This window comes from Ammodytes marinus (assembly GCF_949987685.1).
Source record: "Ammodytes marinus genome assembly, chromosome: 4".
NCBI lineage: Eukaryota > Metazoa > Chordata > Actinopteri > Uranoscopiformes > Ammodytidae > Ammodytes > Ammodytes marinus.
Window position 1 is genome coordinate 6,451,121 of NC_137233.1, and position 15,251 is coordinate 6,466,371.

The following is a 15,251-nucleotide window of genomic DNA, read 5'->3' on the forward strand; positions in this document are numbered from 1 at the left end:
ATTAATGTACGCTGTTCCTTTTAAATAAATCATTCTAAAAAAAAATAACAATCTATTTGTCAGAACTCACAGACTCTCCTCTGTCTCCCTGTTTGCCGGTGGGACCGACTGGGCCGCCGGCACCGGGAGCGCCAGGAGCGCCGGCAGCACCGATGGCTCCGGTGTTTCCACGTTCACCCTGCAGAACGATACAGAAGAGTCAGCCATGTTTAAAAGAATAGGCACATACAATACAGTAGGAGCACTAAGGTATACTTTAAGTTTGTAACAAATATTTATAACTAGAGAGTCCGATATGGCTGCAATCCACTCATTGGATATTTTAATGTCAAAAAATTAAATTTGAAGACCATAGCTATGTGATTCAGCACATGTTAAAAATAATTAAGTATATAAAAAGTTCTTTAAGTATTTCTACTGGCTTAATCCTTCATAACCGTACACATAATATCACAACAACAACAAAAAATGTATAACAATTTTGATATCGGACAATATCGGTATCAACTGATATCCAAAACCCTGATATCGGAATCGGAACTGAATAACAGTGGATCAGTGCTTATCTGTTAATAACGTTTGGGGGAAATGAGAAGTTTGGCTATTTGAAGTTCCAGCAGCATCCTCACCTTGTTTCCAGTAGCTCCATCTCTACCAGGAGGTCCATCAGATCCGGCGTTGCCCTGTCACATGACACAACAACAATATATTGAGTGTAAATGGCTTGCACCTCCACTGAGCCAGATGGCCTATTGAATACTGAGCAGCTGCATACGGAACCTCCACCAACAAAACACATTCATATAATAGGGAACATACTCAATGCAAATGTATACGTGACGCAAATAGCACTGCATTTTAATCGACTTGGCCTCCGTACCAAAATGTCTGCCATCTCAGTCACACAGGAAACAAACAGTTACTTTACAACAGTAAATAAAATGTGGCATTTGTGAATCCAAACACACAACCACACACACACAAAAGTTGTGTTTTCATCACTTCCGAAGACATGACAGACATTAATTTCCTGGAGACTTGCACTAACCATAACCACTACTTGCCTAACCCTTACCCTAACCTTAACCTTAATCTAAGTCTAAACTTACCTTAAAGCAAGTCTTTACCCTAAAATGTCATTATTACGTTATGGGGACTTCCATGTTGTCCCCAAAAGGAAGGTACGTCCCCACAATATGACTGTGTAAACAGAAAAATGTCCCCACAACAATAGTAATACCAGCACACAAAGACACACAAAGACACACACACACAAACACACACACACACACACACACACACACACACACACACACACACACACACACACACACACACACACACACACACACACCTCTCTTCCAGGCTCTCCTGCAGGTCCGGTGAGTCCAGGTGGTCCGACAGGTCCGGGGGGTCCGCGGTCTCCGGGGCCACCAGAACCTCCCTGCTTACCGGGCTCACCCTGAGAGGAGAGAGAGATAGAGGACTCATTAGTACACTTTAACTAAATGTGTTCAATTATAGGCCAATATTAATAAGCATGAGATGCAACTCATCCTAATTATCCACTAGTACGTTCAATCTCACTTCTGTTATTGAATGTAAGTGGCAACTGACACTACAATGACAACAATGAGACTCGTGTCAATCTTAAAAGCTAATTTGTAAAAAAAAAAAAAAAAATCAAGATTTGAAAACAACCACTGGAATATCGGAGTTGACCAGTCAGATTCTGCAGGTACAAGATTAATCAACATGCGTTTAGATGCGACCACTGCCTCCCCAGATGGCAAACACCTTGTTAACAGCTATCAAAAGAAGGTGTCGTGGATAGAAAAAACAGCACGATTGAGCAACCGCTTGGCCCTATTAATCTCCCCAAATTAATTTAGAAACTGCCTGTGGGGACACTAGTTTTGAAAACATTTTCAGAACATGGACATGTCCAAACATCAAAATTATTTCAATTGAATATCTTAAAATACCAGTCTCAACCCAGAAATACTGGCATAATTGTTTTAAACTCTGGGCACCTTCTGCCTTCAGAAACGGAGGGTCACATAAATGTATGGCACACACTCCCCTGCAATTTCATCTGAAATGATATGTGTATTCTCCGCTTGAAATATTCCCCGGGTGAGTTTGGCATCTCTGCCGCTCCTGCCTTGGCATCTCCTTTCATGCGTAGTGATGAATAATTAATGGTTAGGATAGAAGGACGTGATATTTTAAGATTCTGTTATTACGTAGGGGATATGGATCATGTCACATATCAAATGGTGTGACTGTAAGCAGGGGAGCTTGCCTGACAAACTGACTGCACATCGGATTGAAATCTGTTCACCGGTAGAAACGTCCTTCCTCATGTGAGATGAGACTTGACTGTGATTCAATTAGGCCTCAGCAGGATGACAGTCCAGAGCTGGTCTGTGGCTCGTCTACTTTCTCTTGTCCAGAGTGTCAAAACCAATACACACTGTGCTCTCACTGCTTTGCAACCATGAATAAGTTTTTAGTCAGGAAGCCAATTTCGTTATTTGAGATTTAACAGATAGTGGGCTACTAGCAGCAGTAACAGAGGTACAGAGAAACACTTCCTGATGTTGTGAAGTGGACATACATGGTTTAGAATGACTCCCTTCAAGAATGTTTTTACTGTGTTATCTTATATTTTTATATTTTTTAAGGCATTTTTAAAGGTAAATGACATGCAGAGAACGGGCCAGATTTGAACCCGTGGTCTGCTGCTTCTGAGGACTGAGCCTCTATAGGTGAGCGCTCTAACCAAATAGACACTCAATTAACCATATAATAGCAAGACAAAGAATAGCCGCAAAAGCTCACAATTAAGAACTTGGGTGAACAGTGTGTTACTTACAGAAGGTCCAGGCAGACCAGGGAAGCCTCTCTCTCCGCGCTGTCCAGGCAGACCAACGATACCACGCTGACCGGCCAGACCAGAGGGACCTGAGGGACCGAGGGGACCCTGGGAGGGGAGAGAAAGCCATTAATGTGTGTGTGACAATGGAATAAAGGTTGTATTCAATTTGGTAACATTCAATTATGGATGTGCTTTGTGTTTTTATTTTAGATTTTTTTGACAGAAGCTACGATGGCCTTCAAAAGACAAGAAGCTAGTGACTAAAAGTGATCGACAGTTCATTTCTCTGTTATTATGATGGTTGAGAATTTTTTTGTTAAAAGTTGCTTTGAGGAACTTTTGAATATTTCTGAAACAGTCTAATTTTTCCTCTGATGATCATACATGACATGTTACAGCAAACGAGACCATCAGTGCAAATAATGCTATTTCTTTATAGTTTTTCTTAACGCCTTTGTCATGGGTATGCTCACCTGGGAACTACAGCTGGCGTAGTAAAAACACTACCGCTTGTGTCCAAAGGGGGTGCAATAATGAACACAGTTCCTTGGAGCTCCTTTAAGTCCTCTTCTTTTCGTTGTCTAGCCCTGATATAAATACTTCTGTCTTTGTACTTTCAAACTTTGATTTATATCGAATGTCAGTTGCTTCAAAGATCAACATCGATGTGATAGCTCACAACAACAAGAACTAAAGGTAACTGTAACAATTCGGCTGACAAACACCGCAATGTGAGGATAAATTATTCTAGATTTCACATGTATTCAATAGATGGGAAAGAATCGACACAGCTGCTGTCTTTGTTATTGAGTATGCGATCATCTGCGATATGTAATTATCTTGAAAGGACTCATGTCATGTGTTCATGTCATGTGTGTGTGTGTGTTTTTGTGTGTCTTAGTATGTGTTTGTGTGTGTCTAAGTGTGTGTGTGTGTGTGTGTGTGTGTGTGAACGAGGTATAAGCTTGGGGTCCTTACAGCAGTCTGTCACTGAGACTGTTTGCTACATTGTGCCATCATACTATATGTCTCAGTCAGCTATTACAGCCAGTGATGGAGATTTAGAGCTGTGTGTATTAACGTAGAGTGTGTTCGGCTGCTGTAACCATTATTATTATCTGTGAAATTGGCCTGACAGAGCTATACCTACAAAATGGACAGACATGTGGAGAGTAAAAACAATTATCATTTTTCGTCTCTCCATAACCTGTGTTGACCCTGACAGTGTTCAAGTTTTCAGTCCAGTCTGCTGAGAAAGAGAGAGTGGCTGAACGGATGCTAGAGGGACTGGACTGAGACTTATGTTAATATAGCCCAGAAGTGTCTTAAGTGTATAATGTGGAGGGATACATATGATTAAGTAAGTAGTTAAGTCATTGTTGATGGAGTAGTGGGCCTAACTGTCAGCAGATTTATATGCAAAGAAGTGATAGATCAAAACAAATGTCTGTAGGTCCATAGCAATTATCCTTAATAGCATAGGGCATAATCGAGAAATAACTGGTCGTAGAATGCCAGGCATGACCAATCAGAACACAGCATTTATCAGTGTGGTGTAATAAAGTATGATAAACTCACAGGGGGACCATCCTCTCCAGCGTCTCCCTTCTCTCCAGGGGTCCCTGAAGGGCCCCTGAGCCCAGCGTCTCCCTGTCTGCCTGGGGGGCCACCGTCGCCCCTCACACCCTTAGGTCCATCTTTACCAGGAGATCCAGCAGGGCCAGCGGGGCCAGGGTTACCCTACAACACAGGAGGAGAATAACAAGGTTTAGATACATTCATTTGCATCTCTTTAGAAACCAAAAAATCTAGATGTTGGATAAAGATATTAGTTTCCAAAATATTAAGAGGACATATTTTGGATACAGCCTTTTTTCATTTTATAAATCAAAAAATGCTATATACAGGTCTTACATTGTTTTTTTTATTATTATTTTATTTAAAGTACAAAATGCATATTTGTTTTTAATTCAAAGAACAAAATGCATAATAAATCTGGAAGCAAAATAGACTATAATCTCAGAATTGACCAGTGCTTGATACAGCACCCATATATATTCACACCTCCTGTCCACAAAGTTGGTGTTATTATAGTGTTAATTATGAAAATAAGCAGTGGTCTATGCATCTTCAAATTACTTTTAATTATGCATTATGTCATGTGCGCAGTATAACAGGCTCTCATTAGTTTTTCACAGTATGTTGCACTTCTGTTAATTAAAAATATATTCCAGACAAGCTACAGCAGTTCTCTCACAGTGTAAGGCATATACTGTTAAGTGGTGCGGAGGTGCAGAAATAGTAAATGCTTCACACATCCAAATGAAAAAGTCAGGTGGCATTCAGAAAAAAAATTAATGGTCCCTACTGCTTCACATGGTGCTTGAATCTGTTTTCTCCTTTTTCAATTTCTTATTCAGTGACTAAATAATGAATCTAGTATAGTTTAGTATAGTGTGTAGAATGGCATGTTACAAAAAATTTAATAACAAGGCATTTATGTAATAAAACGTCAAAATGTAATATATAATAATTTCTCTGCATTTGGTGATAAATTAATACATAATGCATCATATAGTTGTTTGATATTTTTTTTTCCATGAAAAAAGTTTATTGTAAGTCTATTATGAAAAATAGTGAACATTTTTACAGTTTGACAGATGATTACATCATGCGTTGTGACATCGTGTAGCATAGTATGGTATATATAGTGACAATTGACAATTATAGGCCTATCAGTATCCTATATGTGTATATTGTATGGTAATGACCTTGGCTAATCGGTTTAAGGCAGTTTGGTCGTAGTTATGAACTTACATTGGCACCGGGAGGCCCGACTCGGCCAGCTGATCCGGGGAAACCAGTGGCACCCTGAAAGACAAAGATTAAGTTAATTAATATGTATTGTTTTTTTTAATGCTTTATTGTAGCAGCAAAAAATGGTCATCTTACTGTTATTGTTAGCATTTACAGCATTTTTTTGTGCAAACAATTAAAAGAAAATAGAAAACAAAAAATTAAACAAGATAAATAAAAATTAAGGAGAAGATTGAGTTATAGATACATATAAAAGAATATTTAAAAAAAGAAGAAAAAATTAAATAAATAATAATTACAAATAATATAATAATATACAGTATGTTTATGTGAATGTACTCATGTAAATGCATTATTTTATTTTATTATTATTATTATTATTAATAATATTATTATTAGATTTAGATACATTAAGACGGCAATAATCTTAAAAAACAACAAAAGAAAAAAACTAGTGAGGCAGAGTTAAAGATTAATGTATATTTTTAAAGGTTACTTACAGGAGGTCCCTGAGCGCCACGGGCACCTTTAGGTCCAAACACACCAGTAGGACCCTGGAAGAGAGAAACACATTGGACTTTAATGACTGTCTTTTTTATTCTGACTACAAGTTAACTCAGATAGAGGAAAAAACAAGACATTTTCTGACGATTTGTGTATTGACAACATGTTTCTTACAAAAACGTCTGTCAATCAGTATATGCCTTTATATAATGTGTTATGGCTATATAGAATATAACTATACTGTCAGTCACGTACTTTTCATTGCAGCCATTCTACATCGATGTCTAAATCTTTGTCTAATCTTGTATGTATTTTCTTTGTTTTCACTATCTCTTAATTGCAATTTTCTAATATCTAATCATGATGCACTTAGAATGGTCTTGTGTCTGAATTGTGCTATATAAATAAACTTGCCTTGCCTTAAGGAAAGCCAGAAAAATGACAGTTTGGTTCATAAATTTACAGTATGTTAAAAAAAGCTCAAATGAAAAAGACACTCACCGCAGGTCCTGGGGCTCCAGAGGGTCCCTGGGGTCCGGGGGCACCAGCGTCACCCTTCTGTCCAGACTCTCCCATCTCTCCCTTGGTTCCAGGCTGACCGTCAGATCCCTACAGGAAACAATACACAAGGAGTTGATTAAAGGAAATACTGTATGCCAGATGTTAAAGGCGCACTGTGTAACTTTTGATGAGTCAGAGAATTAAACATTTTCTAAGTTATAGTCCATAACTTAATAAACAAACTATACTAACAGGAAAATTGGAAACTTCACTCATCTAAACTCTCAGATATAAACAAATATGCAACCTTTAAAGCCACACTGTGTAACTTTTTAAAGAAGGAATACATATTTTGTAGTTATAAATCAGAAGTCAATTTCACAACTCCCACACTCAAGCTTAACATAAAACACTCAGGTTGACATTACTTGGATGTGCTTTAATAGCAGCAAGTACTCCTTAGAATATAATAAGCATAATGCAGTAGGAGATTTCCTTTCACACAAAACTTTGCTGGAGAATGTGCGACGCTTCAACAGATGTTAAAAGGTGCAAATCTGAATAATAAATAGGAGCTGCTAATGTTTTATTTAGCACCCATGTCTATTATTTGCAGTCTGAGTGTTGATAAGCTGTCATCATGCTACAGTCTGTGAACTGTGAACCAGAAATGATTAAGACACCTTGTAGTGTTAGTCATCCTAACATGAATTCAATAATTAATCATTGTGCAACCTTGAACGAAAAGAAGGCGTGTGATAAATTGCGTTGCCACACAAATATTGATGAAAATCCCGTTGGAGCAATGCAGCTTATTAAAATCATTTATTAGACGAGTGCCTGGAGTCTATGGGAGGAGGTTAATGGATGACATCGGACCGTCTACACTTTAATTTCCCACAACAGAGTAATACACTGATGACACAAGAGATATGTCAGAATGATGACAATGACGAATCACAATAATCACACAATAGACGATAAGATTTTTGATTAGATATCGTAATGTTGACAGAGAGGTGGTTTGAAAAAAGACGTTGAGATCTGCCATCTCTCAGCTCATGACACTTTCCCATAGTGGAAGGAAGAGTCTGGTTTTTCAGGTAACAGTTAATTTGTAGTTTATTCCTTTTCTTCACCAGAGAATAACATAATCACATTTGTGACTGCATTGATTTCATTATTATTGGGGTGTCAGGGTTACGTCTCTGTAATCCCACAATTAAATATAACTAAAATACCATTTGGTTACTAGTTTTCTTTCGTTTCAGGAAGTTTTTTCCAACGTTAGACTTCATTTCTTTTTAAAGTCTCATTGAGCCATATTTTTATCATGTTATTTTCTGTCCTGGGATGAGGTCGTGGATGGTTTATACTCTCTCGATTATTTAAAGAATTATCACTTAAAACTGCACTAAGCAGTTTCAGAGGAGGGGGGTTTCTTGTAGCCTACCTTAGAACATTTCCACTTATCTGTTGTCTCTGTAGTGCACTTTTAACCTATTATAAACACTTAGTTTTACAGTATCATCCTTTAAGTTGTTTTAAGTATTTATTGCTGTAACTTTCTTAACCTTTCTACACCATGACCCCATAGACACATACTGTATGTGCTGACATTTAGTCTTGGTGTTAATGTATGTCCCTTACTTTACTCAGCAAATATATAAGAGCTTTTCAGTTTTGTATTTTTACTTACAGGGGGTCCAGCAAATCCAGCTGGGCCAGGAGGTCCTCCCTCTCCCCTGTCACCCTACAAGAGGAAGGGAAAAAGACAAACAAGACATCAGTGGTTTGTTCAGTCTGTCAAACTCAAAATTCAAGAGCAAACATTTAAGTATTTTATTGTAAAAAAACAAAACAAAAATGTTGTAATGAATTTATGCTGCAACACTTACAGGAGCACCGCGGGTTCCGGGAGCACCAGAAGGACCAGAAGGACCAGATTCACCCTATAAACAAACACATTATCATAAGCAACACACACACACACACACACACACACACACACTGAGCTATAAGGTTCAGAACAATGTGCGGTCAAACAAAGTTAGATATGCTCCAATATTATTTGAATGATGAATAATATAAATACAGAAATCATACAAACTCAAGACAGCAGCCAGCCTTCCAAATGAAACACTACATTATATTTATTAAAAAATATGAAAATTATTTCCACACACACCTTCTCGCCGTTGGGACCACCGGGACCGGGAGGACCGATGGGACCAGTGAGACCCTGTGACGAGAAACAGCAAACGAATGAAAAGACAAAATGGTCGTTAACAGTGCAACACATGGTAATATACAAAAGCATTTTAAAGCAATAGGTATCAGTGACATCAAATTAAAATGTAAGGGTAAGTTAGTATGAATTAGACTCCTGTAAAATCCCTCTGTGTTTCATACTGGCAAAAAAACACATCAGAGTATTTATAAGAAGAGGTTGGAACAATAATTTCAAATCACATTACAAGACAACCACGTGTAAAATATTCTGCTCATTTGTAACAAGTCCTTCAGCCAGGACTTGAAGGATTTCACATTTGTGATGTAAATACACGAGTGTATCTTCTGCCAGCTTCAACACAACAAACCATAATCGTCTAATAAACAGATGACAAGCACTCACTCTGCCGCCATCTTTGCCAGGGGCGCCTTCAGGTCCTTTCTCTCCGAGGTCACCCTGTGGGGATTAAGATAAAGATGAATAAATACAAGAGTCAGTCAGTCACCTGCCAGAGGGGTGTAGCAGCACATAGTGAATATAATAAATATTCAGCCATGGTGACTTACTCTGTCTCCCTTAGGACCAGAGATGCCAGAGGATCCTCTCTCTCCGGGCATACCCTGCAGGCCGGGGGGGCCCTGAGAACCAGCACCGCCGGCGGGTCCAATAGCTCCCTGGAATGAATAAGAGAAACACATTAATATCATTCATAATTAATAAATATGCACAAACAACAATGGCATCCACATACACACACATACAGACTAAAGGTTCTTCCGGGTTGTTTGTGAAGGTGCCAAGCTGGCTGTATATGTTGAAGAAAAGCAAAGTTCATATTTACACGAGACCTTCGCCTGTTTGTCATATTTTAAATGTGATTACTTTGTGATTATTTATTATACATGTTTGGGAAACGCAAAAGTGTTGCTGTTGCAGAGCGCAAAAGAGGCTATTCTTATTAAACTAATAAAAGACCCTGTGTCAAAACGTGATCTGTTCAAGGTTATCAGAGAAACATAAAGGCACTGCAATAATGTTCAAAAACAAATCAGTTGAAAACCCCTGACACAGGTTGTTACAAACTTTTCTGATCAAATTGAATTCATTGAAGTGAGGAACAAACAAGCAACAACCAATGTGTGGACCAACGTTAAGACATGAAAAAATATCTCAAGTTCCAAGTGTTCCTTTTGATTTTTGGGTGGACCTTCAGCTCTGTATATTGAGTAGAAATGGGAGTTCAGTTTATAACCATGAAGTGCATCGTGACCAAATCTCTATTCCACATATCAAAGCCAGGGGAACGTAGGGAAATGCAGACTTTGATCGGCTCCATCGGGGAAACCACTCTGGCTCCAAAGTTGTCAGGCTTATCAGTCGCAGTGCTGTCTGTTTGAGATCTGCCGCCTGTGTGCCTATCTCCAGTCATTAAGCTTTAGACGCAGGGCTCGCGTAGCCTCCAATGCGGTGCTTTGAATACTTTCAGAGTGTATATTCTATACTGAAGAGCGCAGATGTACAATTTGCTTCTAGCGACAAATCGTTCGAGCTTCACCCTCCACAAAGTGCCTGCTCACCTGTCCTCATCTGTCACACAAACACACACACACACACACGCAGACACAACCATACACACACACACACACACACACACACACACACACACACACACACACACACACACACACACACACACACACACACACACACACACACACACACACACACACACACACACACACACACACACACTCACCTCTATAATCCTCACCCTATCTATCCGCTCCTGCCTGACTTTCAGAAAACCCATGAACTGGGATTAAATATCTGGCCAGATAACAAACCCAGAGTGACAATTGCAGCCCCTTTGAGCCTGGCCTCTCCTGGCAGTGCAGCTGTTACAAATAACTGCAGTGGCTTGGATTTATTGATGTTTGATGATGAAAGTGACTGTCTGCTGCTGTAGCTTATTGGAAATACGTGAGCTACCGGTTCTTTAGGAATGTGGAGGAATGCAGTTTAAAAATAACCCCATTTTATATATTAAAGGTGCTCCGAGGAACTTTCAGTTTGTGTTCATTCTTGCATCCCCTTTGGATGAAAGTGGTAGTGTTTTTAGTATGCCAGCTGTAGTTACTGGGTGAGCGTACCCCCATGATAAAGACATTAAGACAAACTATATAAAAATAGCATACTATGCACTGATGGTCTCGTTTGCTGTTACATGTAATTTATGATAATCAGAGGAAAAATTAGACTGTTTTAGAAATATTTAAAAGTTCCTCGTAACAGCACCTTTAATACTACTAGGATCAAATGAATGTGTATCTGCTGACCATACAGTATGTGAAAATAATGTATAAGAAAACACCATTATTTGCCAATGGTGGTGGGAGTAAACCACAACACATACACAATTTGAAAACCTGCCTCTACTCCTGGTTTTATTTTATTTTCATTTATTTATTCACGGCTCTCAACCATAGTACATGGTATGGAGCAAAACAATGGTGTCTAGGCATGGGCGAAAACAAAAACACTACTTAAATTATTACTTTAGACTTCTATAATTCTGGCCTCACCTTGGGTCCGTCGGTTCCGGGGGTTCCAGGCAGACCTCGGGGGCCCTGCAGACCCTGGGATCCAGCCGCGCCTCTCTCTCCGGGGAAACCACGCTCTCCCTGGTGACGGAGACACACAAAGACAATCAGTGGCCATTTTGGACAATCACTCATTCAAAACCATAGACTGTATATAAAAAGATTGAATTGAATTGAAAATGTTTGTTTTATTTCGAACAAGAAAAGAAAAAGAAGCAATAATAAACAATAAAATAAAATGATGGACAGGTATAATAAAGTAATATTGACAAACAATGAAAACCACAAAGGAAAAGAAACTGTCTAACACTTGCTTTACCCGTTGGAAGATTCAAACGGTGATGTTTTTAACGTTAATGTTAAACTTACTCTGGGTCCAGTGGCACCAGCAGCTCCTCCCTCTCCAGGAACTCCCTGTGAACACAATGCAGGATCGGTTAGTCAAGAAGAGACACATTTCGGAAAGACAAATTGCAACGTACCTCGTGTAAAATGACTATTAAAGATAACTTAACCTAACTTAACTACTGTATATTTCACCAATCAGATGCACTCACCATGTCTCCGGGCTTGCCTCCCTCACCCGGGGGCCCAGGAGGTCCAGGTAGACCCTGAGAACAGGACACAACAGATGTAAACAAACACAAAACAAGAACCTTGGCAAATTCATGCACAGCAATCAAAGCACATTTTTGGTTCAAAGAATAATAAGGTTACATTCCCATACCTTCTGCTATTCAGTATGGTAGAAAAAAAGATTTAGGACGTCACATTTCTCGTGGTCAGATTTAGTATGCTTAAAAATACGCAGATGTCTACTACACCCTGCCGAGATTTTTTGTGTTGAAATCAGCATGCTATTTGGCCGATTCTGACCCACAATCCAGTGTACAGCCGGAAGTGACGTCATATTTTCAATCCGGTCAGTCTTGCACTGATCTTTGCACACGGTTTACATTGTGAAAACAACAGTTGTGAGTACACTCTAAGCCTTAATAATAATAGAAGTGTCTGAATTCATACATTAAATATATAACAAGCTATTTAAATCCAATAGTTTGAGACTCACTTGGAATCCTGAGGGCCCGGGCTGTCCTTGCTCTCCTCTCTCTCCGGCGGGGCCCTACAAACAGGTCAATCACAATCACAATCCACTTCCATCATAAAGTCAATCAGTCAGGAAAGGTACACAATACTTTGACATTTAAAGATGCCTAAAAAAAGTTACGCATTATTTGTTTTCCATTTGTGATTCTCTGATATCAGTTAACAACACATGGCTAATTTTTTTAATATTTTTTGCGCTGGAAAAAAAAAACTTTAAACTATTCAGTTAGTTATCAAGGACTTTATTTATTTCCCCCCGCCAGACAAAGCTACTGTAGAGGCATGTCTGAGAAAGTGAGATAGCAAGAGAGGTTGCTTCTGAGAGCAGATTGAGAAAAGGGAAAAAGATAAGCATCAGTGTTGAAGCTATATATATAGTGAGATAAAGGTACGTACAGCAGGGCCGGGGGGTCCAGCTGAGCCGGTCTCTCCATCTTTGCCAGGCAGACCCTAAAGAGAGGGAGAGTAGGAGGGAGGTAGAGAGAGAGAGAGAGAGGGGGAGGGAGAGAGAGAGGGACAAATAGATTGATATCAACAGTGACGCCAAAGGTGATGCTATTAACCAGATAGACATCGGATAGCTATAATAATTGAGCTTTTTTTCAACAGGCTTCTCATGTGGAAACTGAGCTACAGATATATAACAGTACGTCAGTGGTGTGAGTCACAGTAGCCAGAGAAGCTACAGAATAAAAAGGTCAAATGGAATGTCAATTTATAGGTTATAGTAATAACCAATCGGAAACAGTGTAAGCTACTTCAGGAAGCTAATTGTATTTTCCTCAATTTTAAATCGTGTTTCCTTTCGTGTGTACATTCCTAAACAGATTTTTTTTAAACGTATATTTCTAATCAATGTATAAATACGATTTGAGGATGTTGACTTTAAAGTGGATTGAAGTGGAAACATGGTGATATATCAGCGAAACAATTTTTGGGGTATTTTGAATTTACAGAACATGTAAGAGCAATTCAAATGACTTAAAAGCAGAAAATGGCACAGATAACTCACTCTCAGTCCGTTAGCTCCTCCCAGTCCTTTCTCTCCAGGCTTGCCGCCATCTCCCTGATCACCACAGAGACAACAAGCAGGCGGTTAGTCACAGAGGGAGCCACTGCTCATTGTGATTGATTGACTCAATCACTTTTTCAATCTGATGTTTCACAATCAAATCAAACGGTTTACCATTATTTGGCAGTACTCAGTTCTACAGGTGTTGTTGAGCACGTGTAATTACTGTTCTTGATTCAGAGACTTTATATAAAACCATTGAGAAAACGGTATATTGATAATACTTTATTTTTCGATTGTTGGGGCTTTCAAGATCACAACCCATACCTAATACTGTTTTTGTTTTTTAACAATTCGTAGACATTGTTTCTGACTTCATTTATTTCTTATCTTAGACAAATATTGTTTACAAGAAAGAATCATTTTGAAAGGTAAAGCTACAAAATGTGATATAAACAAATGGGGAACCATGGAAACTTGTGATCGTCTTTGACTCCATGAGTAAAGACTGACTTCCTTTTGTATGTGTTTTCTGTCCTGCAATACGATTAATTATTTATATTGAATTTGGGTAAATATATGATTTCTCAAAGATTATGTACTCTTATGTATGCATGTATGTGTTATGTTTGTCCTGTGAATTGTATTAAAACAATAAAAAAAGACTACATTTTATTAAAACAGAATGACTCACAGTTGCTCCCTTAGGTCCGGGGAATCCCATGACTCCAGGCTGACCTCTGGCTCCCTGAGGGCCGGGGGGTCCGGGGCGACCGTCCTCTCCTGAACCTCCCTACAGAGACATGCAGGAAAGATTGTTAATGACAAATGATGAACAATGTGTGTTACAGATAATCTACCATCTAGTAATGTTAACATCTGAGAAGAGTCGTGCTAAAGGGATGGGTCTGAACAGTAACGAAAAAAAAAGAAGTAAATTCTGGGGCAAAATAAAGGTAAAGCGAAATAAATGTAAATGCAAGGCAATAGATGAACATGTAAATTGTAATAACAGAGCAGTTCATGAAGGAGCAAACGTGATGTGGGTTTTGTGAAGAAATGTATTATAGGACTTTTCACTTTGTTAGGAAAAGGTCTAAACTGAAAAAAATGATGGATTAAGAGCTATCATAAACGAGCTCTAAACCCAAGTGAGGGAAGTTGAGAACACACCAGTGCTCTCAACTGAATGTTGAAACAAGCTGCTACAGTGTGTGTGTGTGATACTTTGTCTCCCTAGAAAGCCTATATGAAACACAAACAGCACAGTGGATGAGCGCGTGGTGGATAATGGCTGTAATTCAATTTGATGAAAGCACTTATTATGTGAGTCATTATGTGAATTCACAAGTTTCTCCCTGAAATATTGAAACACAGCCCCTTAAGATACACAATGCTTGATAGTTTTTATTCTTCTTTTTGATCATTATTTAGGTGTTTTAACTGCTTTATTGATAGTTGAAGAGCAGAGTTGAAATGAGGAGGGAGAGGGGAATGACATGCAGAAAAGGACCATGGGTCGGATTCGAACTCGCGACCGCTGCGACAAGGATTGAGCATATATGATACGCGCTCTATATATATAGATATATATCC

The 15,251-nt window shown here is 38.9% G+C and overlaps 1 protein-coding gene across 1 annotated transcript in view; it reads right to left on the minus strand.

The window, feature by feature from the left end:
- Positions 1–15,251, minus strand: part of col2a1b (collagen, type II, alpha 1b) — a 50,517-nt gene that overhangs the window by 6,423 nt on the left and 28,843 nt on the right. Inside the window, exons 27-46 of the mRNA XM_080026196.1 lie at positions 14,350–14,448; positions 13,656–13,709; positions 13,040–13,093; positions 12,606–12,659; positions 12,094–12,147; positions 11,906–11,950; positions 11,519–11,617; positions 9,503–9,610; positions 9,339–9,392; positions 8,892–8,945; positions 8,602–8,655; positions 8,403–8,456; positions 6,704–6,811; positions 6,199–6,252; positions 5,699–5,752; positions 4,460–4,621; positions 2,879–2,986; positions 1,355–1,462; positions 630–683; positions 71–178 (exon numbers count right to left, since the gene is read on the minus strand). Coding sequence (XP_079882322.1) covers positions 71–178; positions 630–683; positions 1,355–1,462; positions 2,879–2,986; positions 4,460–4,621; positions 5,699–5,752; positions 6,199–6,252; positions 6,704–6,811; positions 8,403–8,456; positions 8,602–8,655; positions 8,892–8,945; positions 9,339–9,392; positions 9,503–9,610; positions 11,519–11,617; positions 11,906–11,950; positions 12,094–12,147; positions 12,606–12,659; positions 13,040–13,093; positions 13,656–13,709; positions 14,350–14,448 — 1,539 coding nt within the window. The remainder of the gene's footprint in view (positions 1–70; positions 179–629; positions 684–1,354; positions 1,463–2,878; positions 2,987–4,459; positions 4,622–5,698; positions 5,753–6,198; positions 6,253–6,703; positions 6,812–8,402; positions 8,457–8,601; positions 8,656–8,891; positions 8,946–9,338; positions 9,393–9,502; positions 9,611–11,518; positions 11,618–11,905; positions 11,951–12,093; positions 12,148–12,605; positions 12,660–13,039; positions 13,094–13,655; positions 13,710–14,349; positions 14,449–15,251) is intronic.